The sequence below is a fragment of the Capsicum annuum genome, chromosome 6 (assembly GCF_002878395.1).
Source record: "Capsicum annuum cultivar UCD-10X-F1 chromosome 6, UCD10Xv1.1, whole genome shotgun sequence".
Classification (NCBI taxonomy): domain Eukaryota; kingdom Viridiplantae; phylum Streptophyta; class Magnoliopsida; order Solanales; family Solanaceae; genus Capsicum; species Capsicum annuum.
In genome coordinates this window covers 146,487,464-146,504,381 of record NC_061116.1, presented here as the reverse complement: position 1 = coordinate 146,504,381, position 16,918 = coordinate 146,487,464, and the positions used below count along the sequence as shown (strand labels likewise).

Below are 16,918 nucleotides of genomic sequence, written 5' to 3'. Positions count from 1 at the left end.
GTAGTTAGAGCATCATCTTGCTTATTTTCTTTCCTTGGCATATGCTGGAGGGTTACTTCTCCAAGCCATCCCATCAACTTCCATGCATAATCATGATATGGTCTTAAATCAGGCTTTAGGACTTCATAGATTCCCATAATCTACTTGATCACCAATTGGGAGTCACAAAAAACTTGTAACTGTAGTTGTTTCATGTCGACATCCATCTATAGTTCGAGTATGAGTGCTTGATATTCACCAACATTATTGGAGTAACGATTCATCAAGGTAAACAAGTAGGGGATGACCTCTTCTTGTGGAGTGAAAAATACTACGCCAGCACCAGCTCCATCTCGATGTGCAGCACCGTCAAAGTACATCTTCTATGAGGATCTAACTTCAACAGCCATTGTATCTTCACCAGGAATTTTATCGCTCAGTTCCTAGTCATCAAGTATTGGGTGATCTGCTAAGAAGTCATCTAATGCTTGTCCTTTTATAGCCTTTTAGGGGATGTACACTCTCAAACTGCTGAAATTGGAGGTAACACCTTGCAAGTCGGTCACTGAGGACTGGTTTCGACATTACAAACTTGATGGGATTTGCCTTGGACACAAGATGAACAATATGAGCTTGAAAGTACTATTTTATATTTTGGATTAAGAAAGTCAATGCCAAACATAACTTTTCGATCAAAGAATACTTCAGCTCATTCGACGTCATCATTCTGCTCAAATAGTTGAGAGTTTTCTTTGCCTTCACTATTTTCTTGAGCCAGTAGTGCTCCAACTGACCTCTCTTGTGCCACGATGTAAAGTATTAGTGGTTCCCAGGTATGGGTGCTGCAAGAACTGGTGGCTTCATTAAGTATGATTTGATACTCTCAACAGCATTACTACAAGTTTGGTTGATATTTCCTGGCCAGGTTTGAGATGAACCTCCTTAAATATGCCAGCCTTCCTTGAAGGTTTTTTAATTCATGAATACTTTGAGGCTCGGTCATCTTCAAAATCGCATAAACCTTGTCTTGATCAATTTTAATTCCTCGGTGTCGTATAATGAAGCCAAGAAACTTTGCAGAAGTAACTCCAAAGTCACACTTCAATGGATTCATCCTATGTTGATATCTTCGAAGTAACTCAAATACCATTCTTAGGTCTTTTAAGTGGTCGTCTCTCTTTCTTGACTTCACCACTAGATCATCCATATAGCATTCAACATTTTTATGGAGCAGGCCATCAAAGATGTTCTGCATAGCCCTTTGATAAGTGACAACAGTGTTCTTCAAACCAAAAGGCATCACCTTGTAGCAATAAATACCTTTGGGCATATGAAATGCAGTGAGTTCTTCATCCTTTGGCACCATACGGATTCGGTTATAGCTAGATGAACCATTCATGAAGGACATTGCCTCATAACCAGTGATGGCATCAATCATCAACTCTAGTATGGGGATTGTAAAGTCATCCTTAGGGTAGGCGTTGTTGAGATCTCAAAAGTGACACAAACTTAAATTTAGTCATTCTTCTTCCATACTGGAACAATACTTAAAATCCATGTGGGATATTTGACTTCATGAATAAAGCACACTTCAATGAGTTTCTTAACTTCATTTTCAATCAAAGGAACCAACTCCGGCCTAAAGCGTCTTTGGGCTTGCTTAACAAGACGGGCACCATTCTTGACTGCCAACTGATGGACCGCTACTTTTGGATCTAAACCAGGTATTTCCTTATAGCTCCAACCGAATACATCCATATATTGTTTGAGTATGTCCATATAAGAGATTTTTTCCTCCATTTCTAGAAATGCGCTCAGGTAAGTTGGTTTTGGGTCTTCATCGGTTCCAAGATTAACTTCCTTCAAGAGATCTATTATTGCCTTTACTCCTTCTTCAAGTTGCGATGAAGCATATCCAGCGTCTTCTTCCTCTAGAGGATCATCGTCATTGATGGATATATGATAACACTAAAAGGACTCTTCTATCTCTTCATCAACCTTCATTTGAGATGAGACATTGTTCTCATTCTGGGTTATAATATGATATGACAAGCCAATACTCTCTTCATCTTCTTTGCATTGCTTGGTATAAACCGCAGTATGCGCCTTTGCTGTTAGCACCTCATTGCATGAAACTACCAGTTTCGTCTGTTGCTTATTCTAGAAGAAATCAAACTTTGGAATTTTTTTTATATTTTAAGTGAAGAGTGCGTCATCGTGCTTTGATGACTCCTCTTACACTTGTTGCTTTTCCTCTTATTTAGAGGTCCTAACCTTTCAAACACAGAAGTTCTTACAGTTGATTCTCTAAGTCGATCAAAGACAGAAGCCCTTTTGTTGGATGCAGTAGACTCTTCTTCTATAGTGATATAGTTGCTAACCGCTCTTCTTATAGAGATGTGAATTAGAGGTGGCTGTGTATATCCTAGGGCTTCACGTGCCTTCCTGGTCGTACCTTCCAACGAAAATTTGCCCAACCTTGATTGCTCATTTGGATTGTATCCATCCTTTACAAATAGCTTTTATGCATTTGGATCGAAGCCATCCTTCGTACGTTTCGTAGGGAGTGTCATATCTTGTGGCAAATTTTGAGCCATAGAATCGTCAAGAAGTCTTGAGGATGGATTTATTGCATCAATCTTCCTGATAGGTAAAGTTAGCCCCTTTAGCACATTATCTTGGGAATCCGATGGGTACGTAACGAAGAATGAGAGTTGCCTTTTTTCGTAGAAGTGACACTTTCTTTATTTGAAGTAGAGAGAGGCTTCTTGGTGGCGACTTTTTCAACAGTCACCGCCACCTTCTTAGATGCAATATCATCACACTTGGTCTTGGGGATATCTTTAACCTTTTTCTCATCCACAACATGCTTTTTTAAGTAGAATTTTGCATCGGCAAAATATGACTCAGCTTCAGTGAATGGCTTGTCATCGGCAACTATCTTTCTTTCCACTCCGCCTTTGAGAAACTTTAAGCATTGATAGTAAGAGGATGAGATAATTTTGTTCCCGTGCACCCAAGGCCTACCAAGCAATATGTTGTATGAAGTTTTGGCATCGATCACAGGCATCAATGGATTTGATTGAAAATCATCCATACGAATCCCTAACGTGATACATCATATTGCCCTCTGGCCCCCTTGATTGAAGCCTTGGATCATTATATGGCTTTCGTCCAGTTCGCTAGTAGCGATGCCAAGTTTCTTCATCGTGTGGATAGGCAGGATGTTGACTCTAGATCCTTTATTTATCAAGATTCTATTGATCTTCTTTCCTAGAATTTGACCCACCATGTATAAGGGACGGTTATGTAGGGCCTCACCAAGCAGAAGATCGTTATTTGTGAATGTAATTTTTGTATCACACACATGTGCCTCTTTTCCAAGAGTTTCAGCAAGCTTTTCGAAAGGTGAAGGAACTTTCATGGGTTGATTCTCACCCTTTGCCTCCTCTTTGGTGGTATTAAAACAAGACACCTCAAAGTTGACTTGGGTAGTCTTTACACGAAACCAACTCGGTAAGAATTCCTCTAAAGTCACCGGACGCCGAGGTTTTTGGGTGTGAAGCTTCGTGACCCTCGTCTTCTTTAGGAATTCAACCAACTTCTATTTTCTTGGTTTTTTAAGCATTCTCCTCCTAGTTGGTTGCTCGACTGACTCCTTTCGTGGACTCTTCTTATTGCGTCTACGTTTGGTTACTAGAGTCCAACCTTCATCATCGCCTTCGTCAACTGAAGACCTATTAGTCATTATGCTCTTCGACACATATTTGGACAGGATCGAGCCAGGCAAATGTAATGGAGATTTGATGAGAATTGGTCGTCTCATCGTCGAAGAAATCTTCTTCTCTTTTGACAGTTGCATGACTTTATCTTTAAAGACAAAGCATTTCTCCAGATGGTGAGCCTATGATATTTACAATAATTAGGGTCATTGGTCCTTCCAGCTTCGTTGGGACGCTTCATCTCTGAGAGTTCAATGATCTTATACTTAAGGAGTTCATAAAAAATCTCAGCAACATCAGAATCAAGAAAGGGATATTCCTTTTCTTGCATCTCCTTTAAAGTTTTATGATTTGGACATGCTCCAGAAGTCGTCTTCATACTTTGTTTCTTGCTCACCTTTGTGGTGACCTTCACAGGAGATACATCAACATTCATGGACTCCTTGTTGTCATTTTCGGGGACAAACTTGCCCCATCTTTTGGGTTTCTGCTTATCATTTCCCCTTCAAGGGTCATGGATAGGAGTTGATCCTTTTCCAGCAGAAGACATGCTCAACTCCATATCGGGAGCATGGGTAGCTAGCTCTTCAAAGGATTTAGGCTTAATGCCTTGCAAGATGTAGAGAAGTTCCCAGTGCATTCCTTGGATGCACATCTCTATTGCAGAAGCTTCACTGAGCCTATCTTTGCATTTTAGGCTAGCATTTCTCCATCGATTGATGAAGTCAATAACTGGTTCATCCTTTCTTTGCCGAGTATTCATGAGCTATACCATGCTCACTGTACTCCTTGTGCTATAAAAGCAATTTAGGAACTCGTGCTCCAATTGCTCCTAACTATTGATGGAATTAGGCTCAAGGTCTGTATACCAATCAAATGCGTTTCCCTTTAGGGAACGAACAAACTGTTTGAAAAGATAGTCACCGTAAGTTCCAACATTGTTACATGTCTCAACAAAGTGTGCGACATGCTGTTTTGGGTTTTCTTTGCTCTCAAATTGTTGAAATTTGGGGGGCTGATAGCCGACAGAAATTTTGAGGCTATCAATCCTTGCCGTGTAAGGCTTGGCATAAGCAAGGGAAGACTTAGCACCAACATCATACTTGCCTTTGAGGGTCCCTTCAATGAATTCCCTCAATTGCCCAATTGGTATCATTCCCTCAGAAGAAACTTGCACCTCTTTAATCAGTGGTATTTGTTTCACAGGATTTTTTGTCTCATGAACCTCGAGAGATTTTCCAGGTGCATGGCTAGACTCTCCGTCTATCAGACCTTCCACTCTATCCACTATCTTATCAATTCGAGCATCTTGATTTCGAACATATTTGGTTAGGCCATCAATTGCCTTTGCCAAATTCGCAAGCTACTCCTCCATAGACGAGGCATTAGTTACCATCGCTTGCATAATCACTGGAGATGTTGGAGAGTATCATGGATTATCTCACAAGTTGATTTTTAAAGTGCTCAACTTATGCGGTGTGGTCGGAGATGATGAGTTGCTTGAACGATCATCGCTTTTTGCACCAGAGTATTTGGAGCCGGAATGCTCAAGTAGAGCTAAAGTCTTCTTAAGTGATTCAGCCATACTGCTTTCTCCTTCCGAAGCACTTGCATTGGACTTCGTTCCTTTTGGGTTGAAGATCCAAAAATTGGAGTTGGCTCGGACGACACTGAAAGTGTTTGTCGTCCTAGCAAGCCTGCCTTGCTCCTCGTGACAACTCCTAAGCTTCCGAAAGTAACACCAAGGATGGTTTCTACTTCAGCAGAGAACTTTGAATCAACAGCCTTGGAAGCAGTTGATTGAGAGTTGACCTTCTTGAAAGTTATTTCAATGTTCTTGAACTTTGCAGTAGGAAAAGTTGAGATGAGAGGTAGAGATCATCCCACTGAGCATGACAGAATTTATTGGACAGTAAAATTCTCGAGGCCAAAAAATAAATAATAATTCGAGACAAGAAAATATTACAACAATCAATTTTATTGATTTTAATGCGAGTGTTACAATCTCTATGAATCCTTTGATTTGCCTTTTCAAATATAAATTCAAGAGCTTAAAGCTTGATCTTAAATTTGAACTTGGTTTGTGGACTTGAGGGACTTGATCTTGACTTATGCTTGAATTCAAGGGTTTTAGATCTTGTTCTTGAATATTGCCGTCTTGATCTTGAATCTTGATGAACTTGATTTGAATGCTTGAGTTTTTTAGAGAAATTGCGGCATTTGATCCACTAGCTTTCTCTTGCTACTTGTTAGAGTTCTGGGGTCCCCTTTTATGAATTATGAGACCCCTATTTATAGTTGTGAGAACGAAAGAGTCATGATGAATATGGACTTTCTTTGACCAATCAGATTTAAGTGATGTGGTGCCTTTTTATGGGCTTTTATTTCATGGGTCTGCTGCATCATTTTGACATATGACATGGTCCTATTGGCTCCTTTCTTTGACTTGGCATGCCACGTCATCTGACATGTGACGCTTATTTGGGCCTCTAGCATATGACGGTATCTTGGGCTTAGTAAGGTGGACTCATTATTTGTAGCCCAAATTAATGGACTAGCCCAATAAAGATTGAATTTTATTTAAATCCATATATGTTTTGACTTAAATAATTAATCCAATTATATTAATCCGCAATATTTATTTGGGACTAATATATTTTGAATTTAATATAATCCAAATTTTGTACGGATTTAAATCTTCAAAATTGCATCGCCCACAATATATATATGTCCCTAAAATATATATATCCCTAAAATGCACAAACCAATCAGTGAAGCCGTAAAATGAATCCTGGTGATCAAAATTAAGAACAAGCATGAACAAAAAAGCGTCACAATAAGCCAGTTCTATAGATATGGACAAAGTTTCATCCAACTTAATAGACTTAGGAAGTAAAATTGAGATACATTTGGCATTACAAGTATGAAACCAGCCTGGGGACTTGGCAGTAGAATGCAATTATAGCTGGTGAAATCCCCAATGCCAAGGTCGGATAGAATTAGGGTTGATTTCTCAGATGGTCACTCAACTAAGAATTATTATCTCAGAAAGTCAACTTTCTTCTTGTCTTTAATTTTCTTCAACAACAAAAGTGACTTTCTGAGATAACAATCATCAAATGAATGATCATCTGAGAAATTAACTCGATAGAATTAACAAATCCAACAAATGTGATCAACATTTGAAAGAAAAAAAAAACAAGAGAAGTCTAGTCTGCAAAGCTGTATTTAAAGGCTATGAGGAAGAACTGTCCAACTTACCCCACCAGAGAGGATTCATACATTGAATATTATGTTAGAAAATATTTTCTAGGAAACATTTGCAAAACTAATTATTGTAAAAGCTAAACCAAAACAGTGGATCCACAATATATATGGTCCTCCATTACCTCTTGAAACCAAAAAGTCAATAACATTAAGTCAAACTCATCGATAGCCCCTCAAACTTGTCCCTAAAATTCACTTAGGCCCCCCAAACTAAGGCATGTACCTATTAAACCCCTAAAACCCCCCAATTTGGTTCAAATTGGGCATTTTTTGTTCAATCAACTAAAAGCTCAAAGTGTGTGTTACACACATGCGCTGATGTGGCAAAAAGGGCTAATTGGAAGCTGTCACGTGGCATTGTGGGTCCGATAACTATTAAAAACTAATTATAAAATTATTTAAAAAATAAAAATAAAAAATTGATTATTAAAAAGAAATTATAAAATTTAAAAAAAAAAAATTATTAAAAAATAATTATAATTTTTTAAAAAAATATAAAAATAAAAAATTGATTGTTAAAAAGAAATTATAAAATTTTTAAAAAATAAAAAATTTCATTGAAGATCCAAATTATTAAAAAATAATTATAAAATTATTTTAAAAATAAAAATAAAAAAACAATTATTAAATTTTTTTTATAAAATTTAAAAAAAATAAAAAAAATAGCATTGAGGATTCAAATTATTAAAAAATAATTATAAAATTATTTAAAAATAAAAAAAAATTGCATTAAGGATTCCAATTATTAAAAAATAATTATAAAATTATTTTAAAAATAAAATAAAAATTGATTAATAAAAATAAAAAACTGATTATTTAAAAAAAATTATAAAATTTTAAAAAATAAAAATAAAAAATTGCATTGAGGATTTCAATTATTAAAAAATAATTATAAAATTATTTTAAAAATAAAAAACTGATAATTAAAAATAGATTATAAAATTATTTAAAAAATAAAAATAAAAAATGTATTATTAAAAATAGATTATAAAATTTTTTTAAAATGAAAATAAAATATGACATTGAGGATTCAAATCATTAAAAAATAATTATAAAATTATTTACAAAATAAAAATTAAAAACTAATTATTAAAATGAAATTTTAAAAATTTTTAGAAAATAAAATTAAAAAAATCCCCACCTTCCCCAACCCCCGCTCCCCAGCGTTAATCTTACCCCCCACCCCCCACCCCCACCACGTCTCTTCTTCTCCATTAAAGTTTCTTCTCTATTAAAGTGAATCTTGCTTCTCCATGAACCTCAAAAACACACATACAAAAAATTTTTGTTTAAATCTACTTCAAGAATTCAAAAGGGGTCTAGGAAAAAGTCATTTTTATTGAAATTTTCATAAAATGATGGATATTAATGAAAAAAAAAGTGATTTTTCTTGTGGACGAAAAAAAAAAAAGAAATGGTGATAAAAATGATCTTTTTTGGAGAAAAAAGTGATCTTTATTGAAATTTGTTGTAATTTTTCAAAAAATGGTGATACTAGTGGAGGAAAAAAAGTGAATCTTGTTGAAATTTTTCAAGAAATGGAAATAATTATGGTAGATTAAAAAGAATTTGTTCATGTGAAGATGTGGTGGGGAGGGGGTGAGCTTGAAACGATGAAGACGTGGGGTAGGGTGGAGACGCAGGGATGGGGTGGGGATGGAGTGCTGTGAAGAAGATGACATGAGGGTGGGGTGCTTTTTATAAAAAAGAATTAAGAAATTATAGTAATTAAAAATTATATTAATAAAATAATTTAAATATAAATTTTTTAATTACTATTTTTTGAGGCCCTCAATGCCACTTGTTACATTTCTATTTACATTTCTATTCATAATTTAATTTTAAAAAAAAACACTTCACGCGCTGTCCGAGAGTGCACTGCACACGCAATGCCATTTAGACAAAAAATGTCCAATTGAAACCAAATTGGGGGGTTTAGAGATTTAATAGGTACAAGCCTTAATTTAGGAGTTTAAGTGAATTTTAAAGACAAATTTGAGGGGCTATAGATGGATTTGGCCATAACATTATTACATAATAAGATTACTACAGAAGCTAAAATTGTGCCGCTACCTGAATAAGGAACTATAGTACGGTCATCTCTGCTTCCTCGATATTTTGATGCTTTAAGAAACTACCATCCCAACCAAAAGCTATCAATCCCGGGAACGGAGGATGCACTTTTCTGTCCATACTCTTGGCTTTTTACTCCCATTAACATGATCTATGAAGATGAAAATTGAAGCTAAGATACGTCGGAACTACTCAGTTGCCAACTGCTGTCTAGTAACTGAAAATGCTTGTGATGAAATCTTTTGCTCTTCAAATCAATTACCCACCAGGGAATGGCATGGTTTGAGTGGTTGAGAGGTGGGCCTCCCGCCTCCGTTTTCTGATCAGCCATAAACTTGTTGCATGGAGCTTGCCACTTGCCTAGTGCGGTTTATATCTCCTATGTGGTTTGCAAGCTATTACACAATGAGTAGGTTACCGCAAAGTGGTCACCAAGTAGTGGTCAACCAAAGGGCAGAGTTGTGGGTTTCCAAAACAAAAAAAAGATTAAAACGATATGGTTAAATTATAGCTATGTAAATAAGGTTTCTCTCAACTAAAATTAGCTACCTAGTCCAAGACAATTAATAAGTTTCCGATCATTCACCAATCACAATCATGTTATAAAAAATAAAAAAAAATAAAAAAAAATAAGTTCTCATCCTCAAGTTAATGAATGAGTCGTTAAAAGAAACAGTAAAAGAGATTTTCTGAGTAAAGGACACGCAGGACTAAAACAAAGTGAACTATCCCAATAAAACTTAACAGAACTCGATATGGGAGTTGCATAAACAGGCCGGTTTAATATCGAGTTTTACCTTATATCAGCAAGTAGGAAAAGAGACCAAGTAAGAAAGAAAAAAAAAGGATCCCTGCAGGCCACATTCTGAGAGCACAGCACTGATAGGATCACAGTTTTTCATAACTGTTCGACTGTTTAATTAAGAAATTATATAACGGTTCTTTTTTGGATTATTGCTGGATGATGTCTTCCTTATAGTTACAACAATAATACTTGGAACCCCCCCCCCCCCCAACCCAACCCCCCCAAAAAAAGAAAAAGAACAACAAATACATTATATATATGGATCCAAAAATCCGCTACGTATGTATTTTCTTTTTGTTAATCAGGAGGTCATGGGTTCAAGCCGTAAAAAAAATCTTTTATAGAAAAACAGGGTAGAGCTAACCCTTGTGGCCTGGCCCTTTGCCAGACACCGCACATAGCAAGGCTTGAGTGCACCGAACTGCCGTTTTAAGTATTTCATCCATGTTAAGTTTTGGACTCCAGGCATCACCAAAAATTCACTCATTAAGTCAAATATTAGGTAAAGTTTGACCGTAAAGGTAAGACATTTTTTCCGGATTATAATATGAATTTTTTCCAGATAGCCATAAGAGGAAGGTTATTCAGAACATGCTCGCTCCGGAGCGTGTTCAATTATACAATAGTACGTGCTTTGATGGGGTCCAAGAAAACCCTACTACCAGCACCCACCCCCCCACCCCCACCCTCCCAACGGGCACCGACCAGAAATGCCTTATTAGGAGAAGGTAATCAAAAGTCCAAAACCATCAAGAAATGGAACCATGAGAAAGCATGCACTTGCTATCAAGCATTGGCAGCAATCAGACACTCAAAATTGAGACGAAAAGCCTCCCCATTTCTTTTATCAACAGATTGGGCAGAGCAGTGCAGGTTAGGGTTCTGTCTTAACCTGCAAAATTAAAACCCACCCCACTCTGCATAAACCCTTTTAACCCACATAAACCCTTCCCACAACCATAACCATGTATACCCTTTTAACCCACATAAACCCTTCCCACAACCATACCCATGTATACCCGCCGCAGCCCACATTTTTTTTAGATAACTTATTTCTCCAATTAGCGTACGCAATTCATGAACCAAATTTCCTTTGATCGGTAATCTCTACGAGTATGGTAAATTAGAGCCACTGCATAAGACATGAAGCCCAAAACTAAAAAACTAAAAACTTAAAACCTTTTACCTAATTTCCAACACGATACATATATTCGTATAAGATTAGGATCATCACCCTGACAGCTTACAAATAAAATCTCTAACTTCAAAGAATTAAAAGTAATCCCGTTTTACAAGTTCCTAAACAGTTCACAGAGTTGAGCAGATTATATAATTACAGTAAGAATTCCAAAGAAAAAGACAATTACTATTTTCTTTACCCTCCTTTCCAACACCTTACAAAAATAAAATCAAATTGCTAACTTCAAACTGCAAAAAGTAATCACATTTACGCGACCGTTCAAATAAGATTCAGGGTAGCGTCTGATTTCTAATGTTATTTCAGCCCTAGCGTCTAATTTCTAAAGTTATTTCATCCCTAACCCACACCACACCACACAAAATTATGAATTTTATAATTTTGACAATCCCCACAACCGATAACCCAACCTGCCCCATTCATCCCAACCCCGCAATTGCCCCAGCCCACTGCCACCCCTATCAACAGAGCAGAAGCTAATGGCTCACCATACGATACCCTGGATGTCTACGAAATCGTAAGTTGTTTAGCGATTTAAAAAAGGAATTCAAACGATTCATGGCATGATACAAGCAACTCTTCAAACTGCTAAGCAAAAGGTCCACTTAATATTACACTTACATCATAACATATTCTACACAGGATTCAAGTAAAAACATCTCTCGTCACTTTAGATATGAATTTAACGATGTGGGGTCCAATAAAGTCAAGGCAGATATTTGAATTTGAAACAAAAGCCAAACGCTTTTTAGAACTATCACTTCCTCCCCCGATAAAGTAAAACCCAGCAATTTCAAGCTGGTCCCTAACGAAAGGATCCGATCACAGAACACGCCTCACACGAAACTTGCAAAGCTGGCACAACGTCTCTAAGTATCATAAACTCCAAACTTGGGCAAGTCCTACACAGAAGTATAGTTCCACAATTTAGTTTGATCTATGAGCTTTGTACCATATGTTATGGCTTTCGACAATAAAGGGTCAAGCACACCGAAGTCTAGCATTTCACCTGTAAAGACGCATAGTTTCAACGTTTTCTGCTATTCCCACCACCTGACCTAGCACCAGGATTGCGAGCAAATTGCAGCCTTAAGCTGACCGAATCACGGTCATGCTCGTCGAATTTATAACCTGCAAGATTTAGCTTTACTAACTTCACCATCGCAATAAATTTCTCTTTCACTGACGACAAGAATGTACACCAGCAACAGGCGATATTGTATACATTGTCCGAAATTGGATCTGGGTTTGCTTTCAAGCAGGAAAGGGTCAGCATGCAACCAACTCATGAAACGACAAGAGGTATTCCCCGGGTTGCTGCAGCGTCAAAAGGACATGCAGAGCTGCACAAGAGAACAGCTTGCAGATGTCCTTCAACTTTCATGAAAGTTTTGTCCCCTTAAACCACCAGAAGACCAAAATCTAAACATGCAATTCACACTACTTGATAAGATGAAAGGGCTACGAAGAAGTGATAAATTAACCACTAGAATCGCGCATAAGAGGGAGGAGTAAGCCTAGTTTCTAACTGTGTTGCTCGGACTCTTCAAAAATTGCCAATGGGTGTGTGTCAGATTCTCCAAAAGTAGTGTACTTTTGGAGAATCCAACACGGGTGCAGCATTGAAAGTGAAAAGTCTGCACAACTTAGGTTTCTAAGACTAATAAGCCTTGGAGACAGCACCTCCAAGACAAACTGGTTTTGTTCAATGTGTATAACTTTTGACTGACGGATCATACACAAAATGTATGTAGCATGGCTTCTTTCCACAAGCCATTTTGAGCGGTCAAAAATAAAATTGGGTCTTACAGACTTACGGATTTATTTTTTTGTAAATAAGAGATAACAAAACCTCGGTCCATGGAGAAGTCGAAAATTGGAGTTTAATGTAAGTTCCACTGTAAGATTCCCCAAATTATTAAAGCATGCAGTGCCAATTCTGATCACTGCCCATCTGTTAACTTTGGTAGAGGCTAACAGAACAAGATCCTAGACCAAAAGAACAATGCCATATATCAAATGAAATACATTTCCACCAGCCAATATTACGTCAGATCCCACAGCACGGAAATATATTTCTTTACCCCTTCCCAGTTAGTCGCTAGAGTGTGTCATATTAGAAAATGATAGTCAAAGTTGCACCCCATCCCTCCACCAAAAGTTGGCAATTGATAAAGGGAGGCAGTGTTTATAAACTAATTCATAAGCACTAAAGCCTTTGCCCATAAACAGTTAGCCTTCATATTCTAGCCACTTTTGTTAGCCTGCGGAAGCAAGTATTTCCTCGGTCCCAATTTATGTGGCACTGTTCGACTGGAGATGAAGTTCTATTTAATAGTAAAATGGGAATTTTAAAGTTAAATGGTTTGTAAATGTAGAAATGTGACATTTCTTTTTGTGACAGAAAAAGGAAAGTGCCACATAAATTGGGTTGGGGGAAGTATACGATTGAGGTTTCAGAGTTTAAACAAGAGCAAGAAACAAATATTTTGCTTATAAGTTGCATTAATAGAATTATCTACTATTTTGGTGAATTAGCACTTCTGGGGAAATAGGTCTTTAAATTACCCAACTCTTAATTACTAGCAGTCATGAGATAAGACTCCAGAAGGGTGTGTCAAGCTCACCTTGTAAGGCATCCATTGCAGCAGCAGAATGAAGTGGACTCGCGAAATCAACAAAGCAAAGAATCAATGGATCGCCTCCAGCCTGCATAAGTTGATAGAGCAGTGAATCCAAAATAACAGTATACAGAACTAGGCCTTGATAAGATGTGAAAGGTATTCTTACGTGTTTTGATCCTTTTTGTACCAGCCTAACTTCTTTGTAACCTACAAAAGGGCGGAATATATCTGCAAAAACCAAAGTCAAGGGACAAACTAGAATGGGACATATAATAAAACAGAAAAGCAAACCACAAAAGGATACGTGACACCTCTCTTCTTGTACAATCCGCAGGCAAACCCTCAACAAACAATGTACTGCTAGCATCCGGAGGAAGGGTAACTTCTGGTCTGCCACCTGGCATTCCAACATTTCTGCCTTTGAAAGCTAGCGGGTCAGATCCCCCAATGCCCATAACACGGGGAGCTTCAATAGGATGGATGCTAATTCCATTATTCATGGATCTTGCAGACTCACCGGCAACATGGGAAGGAATCTGCTGGAAATTTTGCCAATATATTAGATCTATTCAGTATCAAGGAGAAAAGCTCAAAAGGAAATAAAAATGAAGTACCCCACTATGGAGGTAGCGCTCGTAGGATGCTTCGAGAGGATCTGCGTCGCTGATGACTCCAGGCATTCCCCTTTCATCAACATGGCCATAATAGCCAGGATATTCAGGACCACTTGGGGCACCTAAAAAGGGGAAAACACCAAAAGAAATTGAATGCAGAAAGAGAGAAGGAAGCACTGAATTGTGTGCCAAGCAAACTTATATTTTTCTGGTAACATACGAGCAACAAGAAAAAGATTATGCTACATAAAGTGCAACTAATATCAGCATGAATGTGAGATAACAAAATATGAACCAAACCTGAAACTAGAAAAAATCTTTACCCTACTTAAAGTTGGGTTAAAGCAACTTGCCGTCATGCAGAGTTACAAGTTAAAATCTTTAGTAGCAGTGGGCCGTGGGCTAGCACAATCTCTTGTTTTACATATGTATTGAATGATTTTTATTCTTAATGAGGTGAGTTAATTGTTTCTTTAATTATTCTTATTCTGTAATGTTTCCAAAGGAGGTAGCTAATCCTAGAGAACAACTTGTCGCCCATTTACTTTTGACTTAAGCTCGAGAGAGTAAAATCAAAGTTGGGAAAGATTAATTAACAAGAATTTGGGTGTTAACCCTCATCTACTAGTTCGAGCTAAAAATAGGAGAACTACTTGTAGTTGCATTCGGGTTCCCTTAATGCTCTTAATTGGGCTAGAGATAGTCAATTAGGTAGTCTTGCTGGTGTCTGGGAGGAACTAATATAGAATTGTTAACCGAGACTAATTAACATAAACTCACTCTTATTTGTAAGATCATGAAATACATGATTTTACAGGAAACTATATCACATCACACCAGCCACAACAAAATCCATACAAATTAGGTTTTCGATCAAAGAACTAAATGAATAAACGCTAGAAGTATATCACATCAATCCAGCCACAACAAAAGACATAAAATTAGTCAGTTTCTCAACTGAAAAAGAATCAAATGAATAAACCCTAGGCAATTATATCACATCACACCAGCCACAACAAAATCCATAAAAAATAATTTTTTAACTGAAAAAGTAAGCAAATAAACCCCAGATAACCATATCAATTGAACCAGCCACAAAAAAATCAATAAAAATTAGTAAGCTTTTGACTGAAAGAGCAAATGAATAAACCCTAGGACAACTATATCACATCGAACCAGCCACAACAAAATCCATATAAATTAAATCTTCACAGAAAAAGAATCAAATGAATAAACCCTAGGCAATTATATCACATCACAACAGCCACAACAAAATCCATAAAAAATAATTTTTCGACTGAAAAAGCAAATGAATAAACCCTAGACAACCATATCAATCGAACCAGCAACAAAAAAATCCTAAAAAGTTAAATCCTGACATGGCCAAAAAATGAATAAACCCTAGTTTTTACAAACCCATACAAATGAGAAAAAATCATGCCGAAATCTAGAAACTTTTAAAGACAAGAAGATGGTGGCAGTTAATTTAGATACCGTATTCAGTGCGAGGTCTCTTAGCAAGGATATTTTGAGGAAGCGCAGCTGCCGCCGCCGCCGCCGCCGCCGCAGCTTGTTGGCTGCTGGTGCTATAACGCCAATAAGCATCAGCCATTTTTACTCCGCCGACCGAAATAGAGAGAGAAAGACAGAGAAATGTTCAGAGAAGGGAATGTGCTCAACCTCGACTAAATCGAAGGCAAAACGAACTTTTATAGGCGAAGGAAAACGAGGAACATCCATACTCTTAAAACGCTAATTAGATGATGAACACCATTCGGCACCTCTATCTCTCTCACATTATTCATTTCTTTTTTTCTTTTTAAAAAAATTTCACTTATATTTTCCTCTTTAAAAAAAGTACTCTATTATTAATAACAACAACAACAACAACAACAAATCCAGTGTATTCCCACTTAGTGGGGTCTGGGGGTAAGATGTACGCACTACCTCTGATGAAGTAGAAAGGCTTACTCTATTATTAATAAGTTTATAATAAACTAGTTTAGATGTGCCGTGGACGTTACTTTAATGAATTCAATTTTATAAAATCACTTACATATAAAAGAATGACAATCATTAAAATGTTGATTGGATTTTTTTTCTTCATTAAAAGATTCTACGATAAATAAATTTCTAAGATACAAGATAAAATATAATTAAGGTAGGTTTAAAAAAAGACAGTTAAAGTTATTAAAAGCTGTAAAGTAACATAAATAAAGTTTAAAGAACTCACATATTAGGAGCAACTCAAAAAAATGCAAAAATAATTGGTGTCTTCTGTATTTCTTCGTTGAGCTCTAGGTTTCGATTGACTAAAAGCAACCTCTCATTACTATTCGCCATTCACCAACCTAAAGCTCAACAAACAATATCATATTTGATCTCCATTATAAAGTTTATTCAGTCATTGATTTTAATTGTACCTCCAATCAAGTTTTAAAAAACTGCATGAAAGGTAAGTAGAATAAATTTTCAATAACAAATCTAACATCAAATTATTCACTTTAATCTTCTAACAAGTTATCATAATCATTCAAAAATTACAATCGAAAAAAAAAAAAAAAAACAATTATGAACTCACACATCAAAAAATTTATCCACTTTAATCTTCTCTCAAACCACCACAATTAGACAAA

General features: G+C 36.6%; 1 protein-coding gene across 6 annotated transcripts; it reads right to left on the bottom strand.

Annotated features, from left to right (window-relative positions):
- Positions 1–8,894: 8,894 nt before the first annotated feature.
- LOC107873153 (RNA-binding protein 1) lies at positions 8,895–16,127 on the bottom strand. Of its 6 annotated transcripts, none has more exons than XM_016719894.2 (7): positions 15,777–16,127; positions 14,283–14,404; positions 13,973–14,204; positions 13,835–13,896; positions 13,672–13,753; positions 12,054–12,175; positions 11,631–11,946 (listed from the first exon to the last, which is right to left on the bottom strand). In XM_016719894.2, exons 1-6 carry the CDS (start codon positions 15,892–15,894, stop codon positions 12,072–12,074), a joined length of 720 nt encoding a protein of 239 aa, XP_016575380.1. In that variant the 5' UTR covers positions 15,895–16,127; the 3' UTR covers positions 11,631–11,946; positions 12,054–12,071. The 6 variants fall into 6 exon arrangements, with proteins under 6 accessions (XP_016575382.1, XP_016575381.1, XP_047270867.1 ...); XM_016719892.2 differs by having other exon boundaries at positions 13,973–14,207; positions 15,777–16,091; XM_016719896.2 differs by lacking the exons at positions 11,631–11,946; positions 12,054–12,175 and adding an exon at positions 8,895–9,436 and having other exon boundaries at positions 13,973–14,207; positions 15,777–16,094.
- Positions 16,128–16,918: the final 791 nt, after the last annotated feature.